This window comes from Penicillium pulvis (genome assembly GCF_028828015.1).
Source record: "Penicillium pulvis strain IBT 33274 chromosome Unknown contig_12_segment0_segment0, whole genome shotgun sequence".
NCBI classification, from domain to species: Eukaryota; Fungi; Ascomycota; class Eurotiomycetes; order Eurotiales; family Aspergillaceae; genus Penicillium; species Penicillium pulvis.
The window spans coordinates 4,185,368-4,198,947 of record NW_026643072.1 but is presented as its reverse complement, the minus strand read 5'-3'; the positions used below and the strand labels follow the sequence as shown (position 1 = coordinate 4,198,947).

General features: G+C 49.4%; 6 protein-coding genes across 6 annotated transcripts; 3 read left to right on the top strand and 3 right to left on the bottom strand.

Annotated features, from left to right (window-relative positions):
- Positions 1-121: 121 nt before the first annotated feature.
- On the top strand, positions 122-3,063 carry N7503_002798 (uncharacterized protein; the record flags this gene model as incomplete). The annotated part of the gene is made up of 2 exons (XM_057062345.1): positions 122-525; positions 922-3,063. Exons 1-2 carry the CDS (start codon positions 337-339, stop codon positions 3,061-3,063), a joined length of 2,331 nt encoding a protein of 776 aa, XP_056926307.1. The 5' UTR covers positions 122-336.
- A 432-nt stretch (positions 3,064-3,495) lies between these two features.
- N7503_002797 (protein-lysine N-methyltransferase) lies at positions 3,496-4,781 on the bottom strand (the record flags this gene model as incomplete). The annotated part of the gene is made up of 4 exons (XM_057062344.1): positions 3,496-3,614; positions 3,665-3,800; positions 3,855-4,397; positions 4,551-4,781. The coding sequence occupies 4 exons, from the start codon at positions 4,779-4,781 to the stop codon at positions 3,496-3,498; spliced, it is 1,029 nt and encodes a 342-aa protein (XP_056926306.1).
- A 1,320-nt stretch (positions 4,782-6,101) lies between these two features.
- On the top strand, positions 6,102-6,858 carry N7503_002796 (40S ribosomal protein eS24; the record flags this gene model as incomplete). The annotated part of the gene is made up of 3 exons (XM_057062343.1): positions 6,102-6,178; positions 6,404-6,651; positions 6,782-6,858. The coding sequence occupies 3 exons, from the start codon at positions 6,102-6,104 to the stop codon at positions 6,856-6,858; spliced, it is 402 nt and encodes a 133-aa protein (XP_056926305.1).
- Positions 6,859-8,313: 1,455 nt separating this feature from the next.
- Positions 8,314-8,778, top strand: N7503_002795 (uncharacterized protein; the record flags this gene model as incomplete). The annotated part of the gene is made up of 1 exon (XM_057062342.1): positions 8,314-8,778. One exon carries the CDS (start codon positions 8,314-8,316, stop codon positions 8,776-8,778), a length of 465 nt encoding a protein of 154 aa, XP_056926304.1.
- Positions 8,779-8,845: 67 nt separating this feature from the next.
- Positions 8,846-10,120, bottom strand: N7503_002794 (uncharacterized protein; the record flags this gene model as incomplete). Its single annotated transcript, XM_057062341.1, has 1 exon — positions 8,846-10,120. One exon carries the CDS (start codon positions 10,118-10,120, stop codon positions 8,846-8,848), a length of 1,275 nt encoding a protein of 424 aa, XP_056926303.1.
- A 1,624-nt stretch (positions 10,121-11,744) lies between these two features.
- Positions 11,745-13,343, bottom strand: N7503_002793 (uncharacterized protein; the record flags this gene model as incomplete). The annotated part of the gene is made up of 3 exons (XM_057062340.1): positions 11,745-12,929; positions 13,003-13,110; positions 13,164-13,343. The coding sequence occupies 3 exons, from the start codon at positions 13,341-13,343 to the stop codon at positions 11,745-11,747; spliced, it is 1,473 nt and encodes a 490-aa protein (XP_056926302.1).
- Between the last annotated feature and the right edge of the window lie 237 nt (positions 13,344-13,580).

Here is a 13,580-nt window from a genome sequence, read left to right as displayed (position 1 = left end):
ACGGACACCTCCCACTGCAATGGCTTTCTAAAACCTACGAGGCCCCTGATCATCCCTTCTTCACGTATATAACTAAAAGGATCCTCGAGGTTATCATGCTTGCACTCAAGTGGACATTGTTTCCTAATCTGGCCTTATCCACATTACCTAAGCACCCCATTACATCAGCGGTCCAGCTGATTTCTCCGCTTTCTTGCGCCAGCAGCTGTGATATCTGTGTACCCTGCATCACTGCGCAGAGAACGCTGTGCTCTGTGATAGCTCTCATCCAGAGAACCACAGGGGACCGGATGATCAGCTCGTCCTACTGTTGCTCCGTCAAGGGGTAACATTCCCATGCCACCCATGGATTCCCTCCCGCATAGCTCGGGCGGGAACCATTATCCCAGCATTCCGACCCATTCCCGCGCGCCCACTTCCCTGCGCTGCTGCTGTGGTCGGGATGACTGTGCCCTGCTCGAACACAATAATGTTGCTCTCGAGGGCCTCGAGAAGGACCTTGAAACAGCCGCAAAATTAGGTCAGGTACGTTGCATCTGGTTTTTTATACGTTCGCTGCGATCGTCAAGTCACACCGCTGTACCTGTGGGGCTTGGGTTGGGCTTGCATGGCGAGCTGAGCCATGCATGATTGACACATCATTTCGATTTCTTCATTCCTGAGTGTTTGTGGCTCGCTTTGCTTTTTCGAAGGAGAATTCCTGTTCCTATTTCCCTCATCTGCACCCCCCTCAACTTAATCTACACTAAGGAGAAAGGTTCCACACTTCTTCATACTCTATTTTCGTTTCTATGGACTCCCTAGTATTGGGCTCTCCTGTGCTTTCTCGTTGCGTTGGCGTCCGTCATGACCTTACTTTTCCACGATCAATCTGCTCCGGCAGACTGTCATGCCTCGTCATCGCTGACCTTTGCTTTACAGGCCCTGCTCCATCGCCATGAAAGTTATATGGCTGAGGCGGAAGAAGACCGCCAGCGCTTGGTTGACAATGTCGATTTGCTTGAGCGCGAAAAGCGCGAAGTCCAAGCTGAAAATGCGCGTATCATCGAGGAAAACCGCAGCCTTCTTGAACAGCTTGATGGATTGAATAAGAATGTCGCCGAGTCGGACGATCATATTCAATCGCTGACTCTCACCTTGGAAAGGACGCAGGCTGAGCTGCGCAGGTTGACTGTTGCTGCATCGCGCGCTGGAGAGCTCGAGATGCAGTTGGCTATTATTGAAAGCGAACAGTCGAAACTACAGGAAAGCCTCATATCTGCCCAGGAGGATGAGAAGTCCGCCGTGCAGCGTTGGCGCAATGCCGAGAATACGTTGCGTGGTCTTAACGACCAGGTCGAGCGCATTGAGACCGAGGCTCGGCAGGAACGTGAACGCCACGAGGAAATCGTTCAGCGGATGGAGCGCAAGCGCAACGTGGAACGGGAGCTTGATAATGCTGCTATTCGATTGAAAGGTGCCGCCGCAGCCTCCGAACTTGGCCGTCACTCTGGTACGAATGTGGTTTCACGCTTTGTCAAGGATATATTGGAAGACAATGCGCACCTACAGGTCGGTATCACCGAGCTGCGTGAGATGCTTGAGAGCTCCAACCAGGAAGTGCAGAACCTGCGGGATCAGATCCTCTATCACCAGCCGCTGGACGGCGTGGATGAAGAGGGAAATAGCGAATCCACTATAACTGCGACACTGTCCGAAGAACTTGAGGCAAAAGAACGTCGTGTCTCGCAAGAATTCCACATCCACCACCATTACCACACCCCAACATCGTCGCGCAAGGACAAGGGCTCTCTCAATCGTCGTGTTAAAAAGAAACGGCCTGCCCTGGGAAGTCCTGTCGCAATGCACTCTGCCATTGGAACTCACTCCCCTCGGCGGTCTATCCATCGCTCCCAGTCATCGGGATCGTCCATGAATACTATTCTATCACACACTTCCGTCTCTATCCCACCGCCCGCCTCACGTCGATGGTCACTCCAGTCACCTCCAGCAGATTCATTGGCCAGCTCTCCGCGATCTGCGTTCCGTACCTCCTCCATATTTGATCGACCTGAGCGTGGCTACGATTTCTCTCAACCGACCAGCCCCGATAGCACCGTCTTCTCCTCCCCTCTCATGGAGCACCATACCAAGGGCTTTGATTTGCCCACCAGGTCTATGGGTGGGTTCGACGATTTTGATCAACTGCCCATGAACGACTCTTCTGGCTACTTCAACGAGGACCATTACGACCGACCCGGCTTCTTGGACCTATGCGATGGCGCCAAAGCTCACCCCGCCATTCCAGAAGAATCAGAACCCTCATCATCTGTACTATACTCTCAGTCTATCACAAACGACCCGTCGGCCACCTCAGAGGATATCACGGGCTTGAATATGCCATACACACCGTCTCTTCGCAAGTCGGCGTCCCACGACAGCCTCCTCTCTGTAGCTGGCATGGACATCCACACTCCAATCAACCGTCAAGCCCGTATGGGTGTTTGGCATCCGGGCATCCGGATTCCCCAACGCCTCATGTCTCCTAGCGTTGAGCTAGTATCCACACCCCCGATCATATCGGCCCCCACCATCACAGCCGATCGAGCCAAGGTTCACGGGGCATCATCTCGCTCTCTCCTTGCCTCTGTGGCCGCAAGTGCAGGGAACAGCCTTCCGTCGGACTCTGCATCAGTCGTCTCAGCAGGAAGTTCCAGCACTGCCTCCACCGCAACACCGGGCTCTCGCAAGTCTTCCGCTTTGGGCCGCTGGGTCTTAGGCCGCTGGGGCATGGCTGCTGTCCCAGAGACTAGGGATCCCGAGTGCGAAGACCGCATTGCTGCGATTGAATCGGCCTTGGTCCCAGACCCTCCAACGCCAGAGTCAACGCCTATGCTCCAACCTCCCAAGGCGCCAGCTCCAGATCTTACTTCATCACTGCGCTTCAGGTTCCCGGGTGTAAACCAAAAGGGTTTAATCATGGGTCTCCGCCCTCCACCCCCAGCCCCAATCGTCGTTCAAGTAGAGGGAATTGATGAGAGTCTCTTGCAAGAGAGTCTTGCTGAGAGCGGCGATAACAGCTGATTCTTTCCCTCATATATTTTCCTTGCCGTTTTGCATCTTCCCCTCCACCTCTCCTTTACTACCTCCAACCTGCCTTTTCCACCTACTTTTCTCATGGTATTTTAGCATTGCATTGGGTGCGCTGTCTGCTAGTTTTGCATTGCGTGGTGAATCCAGTCTTGGACTTTGATTTTGATGTTTTTACGGCATCCAGACCGTGCTGGCGCCGTCGACTATACCCTGAAGATTTTATTTCTTATGCTTTTGTCTGGCTGGGACTTTGTCCCCTTCTGGGGTGAGGCCACAGCCTTGTACATTTGTGATTGGAGTGCTTGTAGCTATTTCTAACAAGATAGAAAACAGTCAATACAGTATTTCTAACCTTTATAACCCCGAAACCAAATAGACATGGGTATTTTACAATGTAAGTTCGTAGCCTCGTGAACGTGGCTCTTATACCGGTGAAATTACGTATGTTCGGATGGGGATATCAGTGGCATGGAAGAAGCCAGTCTGTTGATCAGCCGGTGTAGACTCGAACGGCAGACGTTCGGCATTGAAACCAAATGATTCTGTCCTCACGTAAGCTCCTGTTCTTTGCCTCCGAAGCAGTCCAACTTACCACACTGAGTCAAGAAAGCTTGAAACGTAGCCTCATTCCGCAAAGTCGCAGAAAGAATAAACTTCCTAACTTGATAATTGTCAAAGAGATCCCGCGCAGTCGATAAAAGCAGTGGAATAATATCCACATCGTAGGTCTGAGTAAATCAGCACATAGTCCCAGCCAAATAAGCAGAAAAAGAAAGCCATACCAAATCCGCACCAAGAGCAACATCAAACCTCGGCTTACCACCTTCAACCATCTCCTCGCTCATCCCTTCGACCCCCTCCAAAGGCGTCCCCCAGTCCCAAATGGCAGGGTACATGGGAATCGCCTTGCCCTCGGCACCGGAATTCAATCGCACACACTCCTTCATATTGTCAATCAAAAAGGGCTCTCGATCCGTCGCAACAACGCCCTGGACACCAAGATGGCGCGCGCATAACAGCGACAGGAAACCTGTCCCAGCGCCGAGCTCGATAACCCTTTGTCCCTGCACGATTTCTTGACCTGCCGGGGACGCAAGGAAGGAACCTAGATGGAGCGCTGCTTCCCATGTCCTGTTACCGGTTGTTCCGCCCGAGAGGATCAGTCCGCGCGATTCGACAACTATGACTGTTCGGTCTGAGGGGGACTGTGATTGGAGTGGAGCGGTGTATTTGACATGGGATAGTTCCTTTGCTATTTCCAGAGCACTGAGTTTCGGCTGGGCGAGGAGATTTCCCCATGCTTCCATTATTTCATCGAGGATTTCCTGTTTTCAAACAAGTTAGTATTCAATCTGTTCCTGCGCAAAGCGGGTATGACGAGTGTGGGGTAGTGAAAAAAAAAATGTTCGTAGCCCATCTCCGCATGGGGCCCAAAGCCATCGGAAATAGTGCAAGCAAACTTCAACAGGGCATCATACATCTTCCTCAGGATCCGTGATCGCGCCTTCAATGCGCGCAACAAGCAATTTCAAAAGGCGGGCCCGATATGTCGCTGGTGGAAGTGGGGTCAAGGATTCGTCAAACATGTGCTTGTATAATGCTTCCTGGACCTCGGGGCGGATGAGAACATTGTCTGGTGGGAGATCTAGGTTTTGAGGATCAACCAGCTGGAAATATTGGGCAATTGGAATATGAATTGAGTCGGCCATGGTTGTTTTGAAGAGGAGATAAAATTAGTGGCTGAAATCGATAGCCGTGACGCGCATTACTGGATTGGGTTTAGCGTACGCCTTGACATCGGGGAACTATAGATCTAGGGCAATGTTAAATGGACCACTAGTAATGGTCGATTTGGAAAAATGTATTTGTTTAATGAAGATGAATTCTGCATTGAGACTTGTTGTGGTCATATTATTGTGTTCCAAGGTTGGTTTATCAGTTGATGAATATTAAATTTAAGGTGGGTGTTTGAAGATACAGGTTATGGGAATGGGAATGACCTCAAAGGTACAAGGGAAGCAAGTTTAACTTGGTGGGTAAAAAGGGAAAGCGGGAATAGCATTGGGCTTAAAGAGAGGGTAGGATGAGCTTTGTGGGTGGAAAGGGAGCTAGGAATAGCATCATGATTAAAAGGGAAGGGGAGCACATACACATGGAGGGATTGTGAATAGCATTGTGCATCATGGTAGAGAAAGGGTCATACAGATAGCCTCACTAAAGCGTTAGGAAAGCGAACATAAGAGGGAAAATCAAGGATCAGATATCAACCCCTAAACCATCGTGTCCTAGTGGCACGAGCACCGCATGAAACCTTTAGTTGGATTTGATCCCCAACGAAGGCGCGTGGGCCACCTCTGATGAGAGTGCGCCGGTTCGATCTGTAGCGTGTCCATTCCAAACTACTTCGTTCAATCGAAGGGGGGCATAGAATAGGATTCTGTTAAGCGGCGACGGAGTACAAACAGGGGGTTAATTTCTTTTTTGATACCGAGGTTCTAAGGTCGATTTGCAGCTTGATCCAGGTCTCCATAGAACCATGTTCTTTTTTCGATTATCATTTTTTTCACAGTCTTCTCATTTACTTTCGTTAAATTGAGTTTCTTCTTCAAGTCTTGTTGATGTGGAACTTGAAGCTTTTCAATCCATGAATCTGGATTTTTCGTCTTTTTTAATACGATCTGGTGCAAAACACCCATGGCTCCCAGATAGAAAGAACCTTATTACAGAGATAGATCTCAATAGCTCCAGTTCCAATCCCAGACCCAATCCCAATAATAGGATTTCAAAAGGAAAAAAGGCACGCTGATGATATAGATGCAATAAAGTTGTAGATATTGATAAGCGGATACCGATAAGCAGCGATAAGAATAGATAATCACTTATCTGCTGATAAGTCAGCAGCCCCGTGATCCACCTGACCTAAGCGCTTCCTAAAACAGACTAGCCTGGTCCGTAGCCGAGAAACGCACACGAAAATTGAAAGTGCATTCACATTCATTCGACTCCCTGCATCACCACCAACCACCAAAATGGCCGACACTCCCGTTACTCTGCGGACTCGCAAGTTCATTCGCAACCCTCTGCTCGGTCGTAAGCAGATGGTCGTGTAAGCGCTCCCCTTTTCCCTCATTATCTCGGTCTGGCGCGAAATGGCAATTCAGAACGAGCAAGGACCATCGAATAATCACCGTTCGCGCTCTATCGATATACACACATCCACAACTGGAGAGCAAGGATAGGATGGGAACCTCGATCGCCATGGATATCGCCATTTTCGCTGCACAGACCGATCTTCAATTTTGGAACCGGCGGCTGACTTTCTTTCGTTTAGGGATGTCCTCCACCCCAACCGCCCCAACGTCTCCAAGGATGAGCTCCGCGAGAAGTTGGCCGACCTGTACAAGGCCAACAAGGACCAGGTCTCCGTGTTCGGGTTCCGCACACAGTACGGTGGTGGCAAGTCCACTGGCTTCGCTCTGGTCTACGACTCCGCCGAGGCCCTGAAGAAGTTCGAGCCCCACTACCGTCTGGTTCGCATCGGCTTCGCCGACAAGATCGAGAAGCCTTCCCGCCAGCAGCGTATGTCTCCCCTAAAACTCCCCTCAAAAAAGGATTTTTTCCCTCGGGAAATCATCTACCTCCTCGTGAGGTTGCCTCCTTGAGGCCGACCCTTTATATTGGTCACCCCCACTGACACACTTGCTCACAGGCAAGCAACGCAAGAACCGCTCCAAGAAGTTCCGCGGTACTGCCAAGACCAAGGGCCCCAAGAAGTCCAAGGACTAAGCGTCTCGCCCTCCTTGACTCGATGGATACATTGTTTGGTGGCCTGGTGGTTCTGGGAATCTCCTGTTTCACATTTTCTATTTTTTGAAATGTAAGCAGTCGTGGTCGATGGTGGATGACACGGAGGCATTAAGATACAAAAAAGAACTTTTATTGTGATCTGTGGACTATCTCCCGACTCCCAGAAGAATTGTCGTCGTGGTTTTGCCCTATGGGAGCCGGGTCTGCTATACCCTGTAGAGACCGGTTCTCAAAGTTCTGATGATCCCTGTTTCAAAAGGCGTCAATGTTGGTTTTCTTTTGTGGTTTGGGTCATCAGTTCAAATAAAAAACGAGGGATATGAGAATCCGGGTTTTGGCTGCTGCCCCCGGCATGAATTACATACTTTCTATTTCTGTTCAGCCCGACTGTTCAGCATAATGTAGACGTAGATCTAGACCATCTCCGCCTTCGTTGCATACGACACTAAGTCCGGGGCAGGTCTCTGTCGTGAGCATCAACTGGTCAATGCCCGCTCCACTCTACTCCCCAGATGTCTATCTACCACCCATGTCCATGTCCCTGCCCCTGACATGTAAAATGTCATAGAGTCACACAACCCACCCCGGAAAACCCTCATCATCAACCTAGCGAAACACAGACTAGGTTAGCTCATTCCAGCAAACCGGGGCAGACGGGGCGGACAGCCGAAAGCTTCCCCAAACGCACTCCGTCCCCATACACATGCACAGACACTGCATATATCCCGAGTCCGGATGGGGTTTGGATGGGTGAGCTATGAGGTACAGTACACAGTACAAGTAAAACAGTATACAACGAGAAACCTAATTCAGGAAGGGGAAGGAGGGTAGAAGACGGGGAGACAGAGATAACCTTGACAGCGATATTTGGATAAAGTTATCAAAGTTATCAAAGTTACCGACATCATGCGGTTTATCAGGCCCCCCTTACACGAGCAATGTAGGGTCTAACGGTCTTACCACCTAGGTCATTCAAGGTCAGGGTCATGTATGCAGATATTAGGGTTGTGCAGGGTAATACACAGGACTGGAGTAGACTGGCCCTAGTTGTACAGACTTTGCAACCTTGAAACATACAGGGTACATGTATGTTCTCCGATTTGAAAGGCCTGACTTGCTCAATTTTGTAAGGAAATTTGTAGCTTCTATACAACTTCATGGGACAGATATCTCTTCGTCTACGCCCGAGGTCTGGCCTCCAAGGCTCTCCAGCCTCAATTCCGTCGCGCAGCATGACAATACAGTCAACTCTCACTTATTGTACACCCTCCCATCCAAGGAAGATTGTGTACATAAGGTGAGAGGTACAGTAGGTGAGAGGGTGACATAATCATACCCTAAGCCCTATTTGAAAGACGCAGACCATCTGGATTAATCACATTACTAACCTCATATCGTGGGTTGTAGGCAATATTTGGTTTCTACATCAGCATAATGAGTCCGGCAGCTGGCTTGGTTATCGCGGAAAACAACCACAATCCAGCCTCTATGAGCGGAGGGCGAAGTCCTCCCCTCAGTAACTGGTCTGACGTGGTTTATATTAATTGGGCCACCTTGGCAAAGTCTACTGGTAACTCTGTGGGAAATTTGAAGTATCTAATCCGAACACACATCGTCAACCCGGACACCTTGAATATCTTGAAGACCGTCTGTGGTGGACCTTGTCCCGCTTGGCCCGGGATGTCATTCGACATCAATCAGAAAAAGAAAGGTGGCGTGTTGGTCAATCAGAATGGACTGGCTTTGCTGGGCACTCCCAATGGTGGAGGTGCTGCCTGGCTTTTGATAAACCACAAGCAGCAACTCGGGGTACGGAAAGCACCGGTGTCGGTAACAGCCTGGACGACTCCGGGAACAGACGAAGATTGGTATCATATGGTATTCCAGTCCAGTACTTGAGTGATAAAAGCTCTCGCTGGGTTACGCTTCCATATCTAGCTAGTTATTCAACACGTATAGTTAATTTCTATTTTCTGGCTAGTTTATCTTCTGCCATTCGCTCCATTCTCTCTTGACGTTCCATTTGCACGCGCGCGTCGATAAAAACAGAGAAGCGATAACCAATGTCTTCACCGAAGATATCGGGATCAGCCCCTTCTGGTACCTCCACTCCGTCGGGAGTCAAAATGGGTCCTGACTCCGGCAGGACGGACCATTGGGGCGCCCAAAGTCCCAGCCCATAGAACCGCCAGAGATCCCAGAACGGCATCCCCAGAGCGCGCCATGGACGGGAATCCCGGAGGCTGCATGCCTGAAATTTGGCAGGATGGGTTCTGCTGCGGATTTGCCACGAGCGCCAAAGGTTGACTATAGAATTCACTTTGGTCATTCGGGTACCCCGGCCCCAGATGTCTCTTAGAACGCCCATCGCGCCGTAGTCTGAAAGTATGGGTGCAAGAGGAGGCGACCAGACGTCGAATTCGCAGGATAGCTGAGTGGCAATCGGTAGCTTTTTAAAGAGAGCCATATCACTGCTATTCGATTCCACTGAGGGCTGTGTAGTATAATCTGTATCGGCACTCGATAGATCCTCTAGACATTCCTTGACGGAGAGGATCTCATCCGCAGCTATACCAGGTAATTGATCCAAGTCCATGTGGTGAGACCGCAGATACTCTAGGTCACTTTGGGCCCATCCTAGCCTGTCGGCAACGACCAATAGATCGGAACACAATTGAAGGTGCCATAGCGCGCGGTAGACTCGATACTCCTCAATCCAGGATGGAGGGCCAGCGTCGCGTGACTCATATGGGGTGGTGCCCGTCAATTTGGGAACGTTAGAGTCCGGATTATAATCTACTTCCCAGCGCCGCGGTTGAACCTTCCGAAGCCGGGTCAACAGAGTGGTTAGGCAAGCGGATGCTAGTCGCTGAATGTTGGCTGCGATTATCACCATTTCCTGCAATATGGCGCGAGTTGTCGAAGAAGAGGAGGTTATATGCGAAAGAGAATAGTCCCGAGTCATAAATTCGGCGAGACTCTTGTCCGCCAAGGAAGGTTGGCGCAGTTCCATGGTCATGCGGAAGTAACAGTGTAATTCGTGGCTCATTATGGGATTCTTCTCCAGAATTGACTCAACCAAGCGAATGGCTTCAGGGTCCGCTTTGTTGTTTAAATCGCCTGCGAAGAGCTTTCTCACTTGGGGGAAGATTTGCAAGAGACTTTCGAGGCCAACCCAGTCCGCCGCGTATCCATTGATATTGGAGAGGAGCTCATACGGAAGTCGGTCTAATGATGCCATTGTTGCATTGAGATCCGATATCAAAGTTGTCTAAATCTGAAAAAAGAAAGGGTGTGTTGGTCACTCGTAAACCCTTAGATATTGGAACTCCCTTAAAGTTCTCACGTACCCCTCTAACCCGATTCGGCCATTAATCGAAGTATCCCCTAAGTACCAATACTTTTCCCGCCAAACTTATCTCTATATAAGTACTTAAATCTTAATAAATTCGGGTTACTATACTGAATTAATATATCAATTATGTTTACCATAATTTAGACTTATTAATATAACCTTATTACCTCTAAGTAGACTTCGGCAGGCCTGTGGGCATGCCCGTGTTCAACTGTCTATATAGGTGCATATTGGCATAAGGGTTCGATAAATAATTGAAGAGCATAGGTGACACTGGAAGAATACTCGAGTTCTTCACATTTTACACCTTTGTTTTCTTGGGTCAACTCTGCTGATGCTGCACAAAGAGGAATTAACGCGTAGAAAGCCTAAATTTGTGCATTTTAAGTTTTATATTTACCAGAAATCCGAGCTCTCCTAGGACCACCGGGTTATATAACTACTATATAGCCATTCTCATGGTACAAAGAATATGTATCACTCGAGTATCATGCTGCAGATACCGGTCGTTCATGGATTTCAGTGTGCTACCAGTCCCGAATCGAGTAGATACATGATACATGCACGTAGCTAAGGAAGTCTGGCATCTTATTAGGTAATAGGAAATGCAGGTACATATCCTTTGTCATCGCACGAGACAAGATCATCATGCATGTAACTGGATCATTTGTACCATAATACCAGGTATCAAAGAGAAATTCTCACAGCTCTTGCGAGATGAGATGTCAAACAGATCGCCTCCGCTAACTAAGAAACTCAAGCACCACAAAGACAATAAACATCCTCCCGTAAGAGCTAGTATTAGATGGGTAAAGAAGAAAACAATCGAAAGTGGCCGGACCTGAGTCAGTAACAACTCTCTGTGTTTTGGGAAATGTAGGGTAATAAAAAGGGTAAATGGGAACAACAAAGCGCCAACCATTGAGCCTGAGGACCTTGGAAGGAAGGAGAGCAAGACCAAAAAAAAGACACCGGTCAAAGAGTATTCAAGAGTAGCCTCCACGCTATCAACAATTAGATATTTGCCGCTTCCAATCTCCAAGTATTTCAAAAACAGAACCACACTGACAAACAAAATATGCAGGGAGCCAAGAAGGACGGAAAATGGGCTATCAAAACACATGCAAGTACATAAAGAGAATGAACGGGAGCCATTTGTCATAACAAACACAAACGCACAAGAAAACCAGCTGTTTGAAGACACATGCAACACCAACGCCGACATGGTCAACAAGGCCCTCCAGCGATCCAGGCCCTGTGTCCAATCTCCCAATTTCATGAGTCGGCCGAGACCGGTATACGCCAAGCAATGTTTCCCTGATCAGGAAAGAAGAGATGGATCTTGGATCAGGGATATACTCCGATCCGGTCCCGCTTGGCCTTCATGCCCACCACTGCTGGATCCATCATCACACGGATCCGATCCCAGCACACAGCAGTAAAATAATCAAAAAAGCAATTTCAAAACGGTCAAAAAGGCGAACATGCCCAAAGGAGGGTGCGGCAACTTCTAGTAGCCATGGTTACCCAACGGCTCAACGGGCGGGCGGTGCACGTTCTCGACTACTCGGTGATACTCAGGCAAAGAGTCCGGACCCAAATTGAACGAGAATGCAGTACCAGGTGTATCCCGGTGCTGCACACGAGTATACGGGAGTCCGCTAACAAGGGTACGGGAATCATCCCTGACCCCGCGCTTGCTCTTTTCGCCGGTGCTGTATCCGTAAATATCGGGAGAGCATTCATTGGTCAGGGCTAGTAGCTGTTGTCCGGCGCTGTGGTCTCGTGAATTGCGGCCCAGTCTTCTGGGAATGTGTGGATATTCCGAGTCCAATGTTTCTAGGACGGGGTAAGCGGTGTTCCCGCTTATTGTTGGTGCTGGTGATGTGTTTGACTCCCCGGCTGTAGTTGGGACGGGGAGATAGGGGAAGAGCATATCCGGGGTGTTGTTTTTGATGCTGACGTATTTGCTTTCGTGAGTCGGGCTGCTGGTGAAGGTGGTGCTGCTTGGGACTGTGTGAGTTGAGTTGGGTTGTTGGTCTGAATCTGTTTGGCGTGGAGTCCAGAATGAAGTCTTGAAATCTGGGGCCCATGTTCCGTCTGGTAAAAAGCCTGGACTGGGAGCTGGTCCCCTGGATGTGGGTGTCGGCAAGGTCCGATCTGGCCCTGAGGTAGTGTCAGGTGAGGATACGGTGGTGGTAGCTGCGTTGGCCGATTGAGGCAAGTCTGAGGAGATTCCTTGACTGGGGAGCATGTATGCAAATTGAGCCTGGTCTAAGCTGGCCTCTGGATCAGGGTAGAGATTGCCATTTTGAGCGCGGCCGGTGTTGAACATCGAGTCCCATCCTTTGGAGCTCCAGACAGGTGAGTTATAATCGATAAGAGCCCCGGATGGAGCGTATGAGGAAGACTGGGTATAGCTTATCGGTTGCTCAAAAATATGAGCATCGGCAGCACTCATGTCAAAGTCCGGACATCGTTGAAGCTGATATGGAAACGCGGCCATACGCGTCTGTGGTGAACCCATAGAGAGATGGCTTGACTTGTACGATGGCTGCTGAGGGAGCATCCCCAGCGGGGCAGACGGTGCAATCGCGGCTCCCACATGTGGGTAGGGCTGCCACACGGTGCTGGTCTTTTGAGAGTTCACGGCATGGGAAGTCACCACATGTGAATTCACGGCATGAGAATTAACCTGAAATCAACAGTGTAAGCTCCGAACTTATGTGGGAGTGCTCCGTCCGTTCAGCTGTCAAGGCTGGACTTACTCTGAAGAATTGGCAGTCATTACTGCCAGCACTGCGGCAGTTGGAGCATCCTTGGCCATCACCAGAATCACCACTGCACTTTATTTTTCTCTTTCGACACCGTCGACACTTAATAGCGGGATTAGACTATGATAAATTCAGGAAAGTATCTGAGTACCTACCGCCACTGGAACACGACGTCTTTGGGAGCTGCGCATTTTGCCATCCACTTCTGTAGTCGGACTCATACAAGAGTGATCCCCTAGATCGTGCTGGTTCATGCTTCTCATAGAACGAGACATTGAAAGGACATCATGATGTGACTGGTCGAACCCAGTCTTATCCGCATAGAAGGAGCTCATCGCTGGAGGTTGTTAGTCAGATTCAGTCATTGGGGAAATTGTTATGCTGTGCATACCAAAAAGGCACAAAAAGGAGAAGGAGTAAAGGGTGATGAACATGAACAAGTTGTTATTACTAGATGTCAAAGTTCATGTCTAGTCATAAAGAGCAGAAGGGGAAGTGAGAAAGAGAAGATGTCTCTGGAGGTAGGGCTAGATTTAAGCCTATGTTTGGGTAACAATCGGTGTGATGATCTA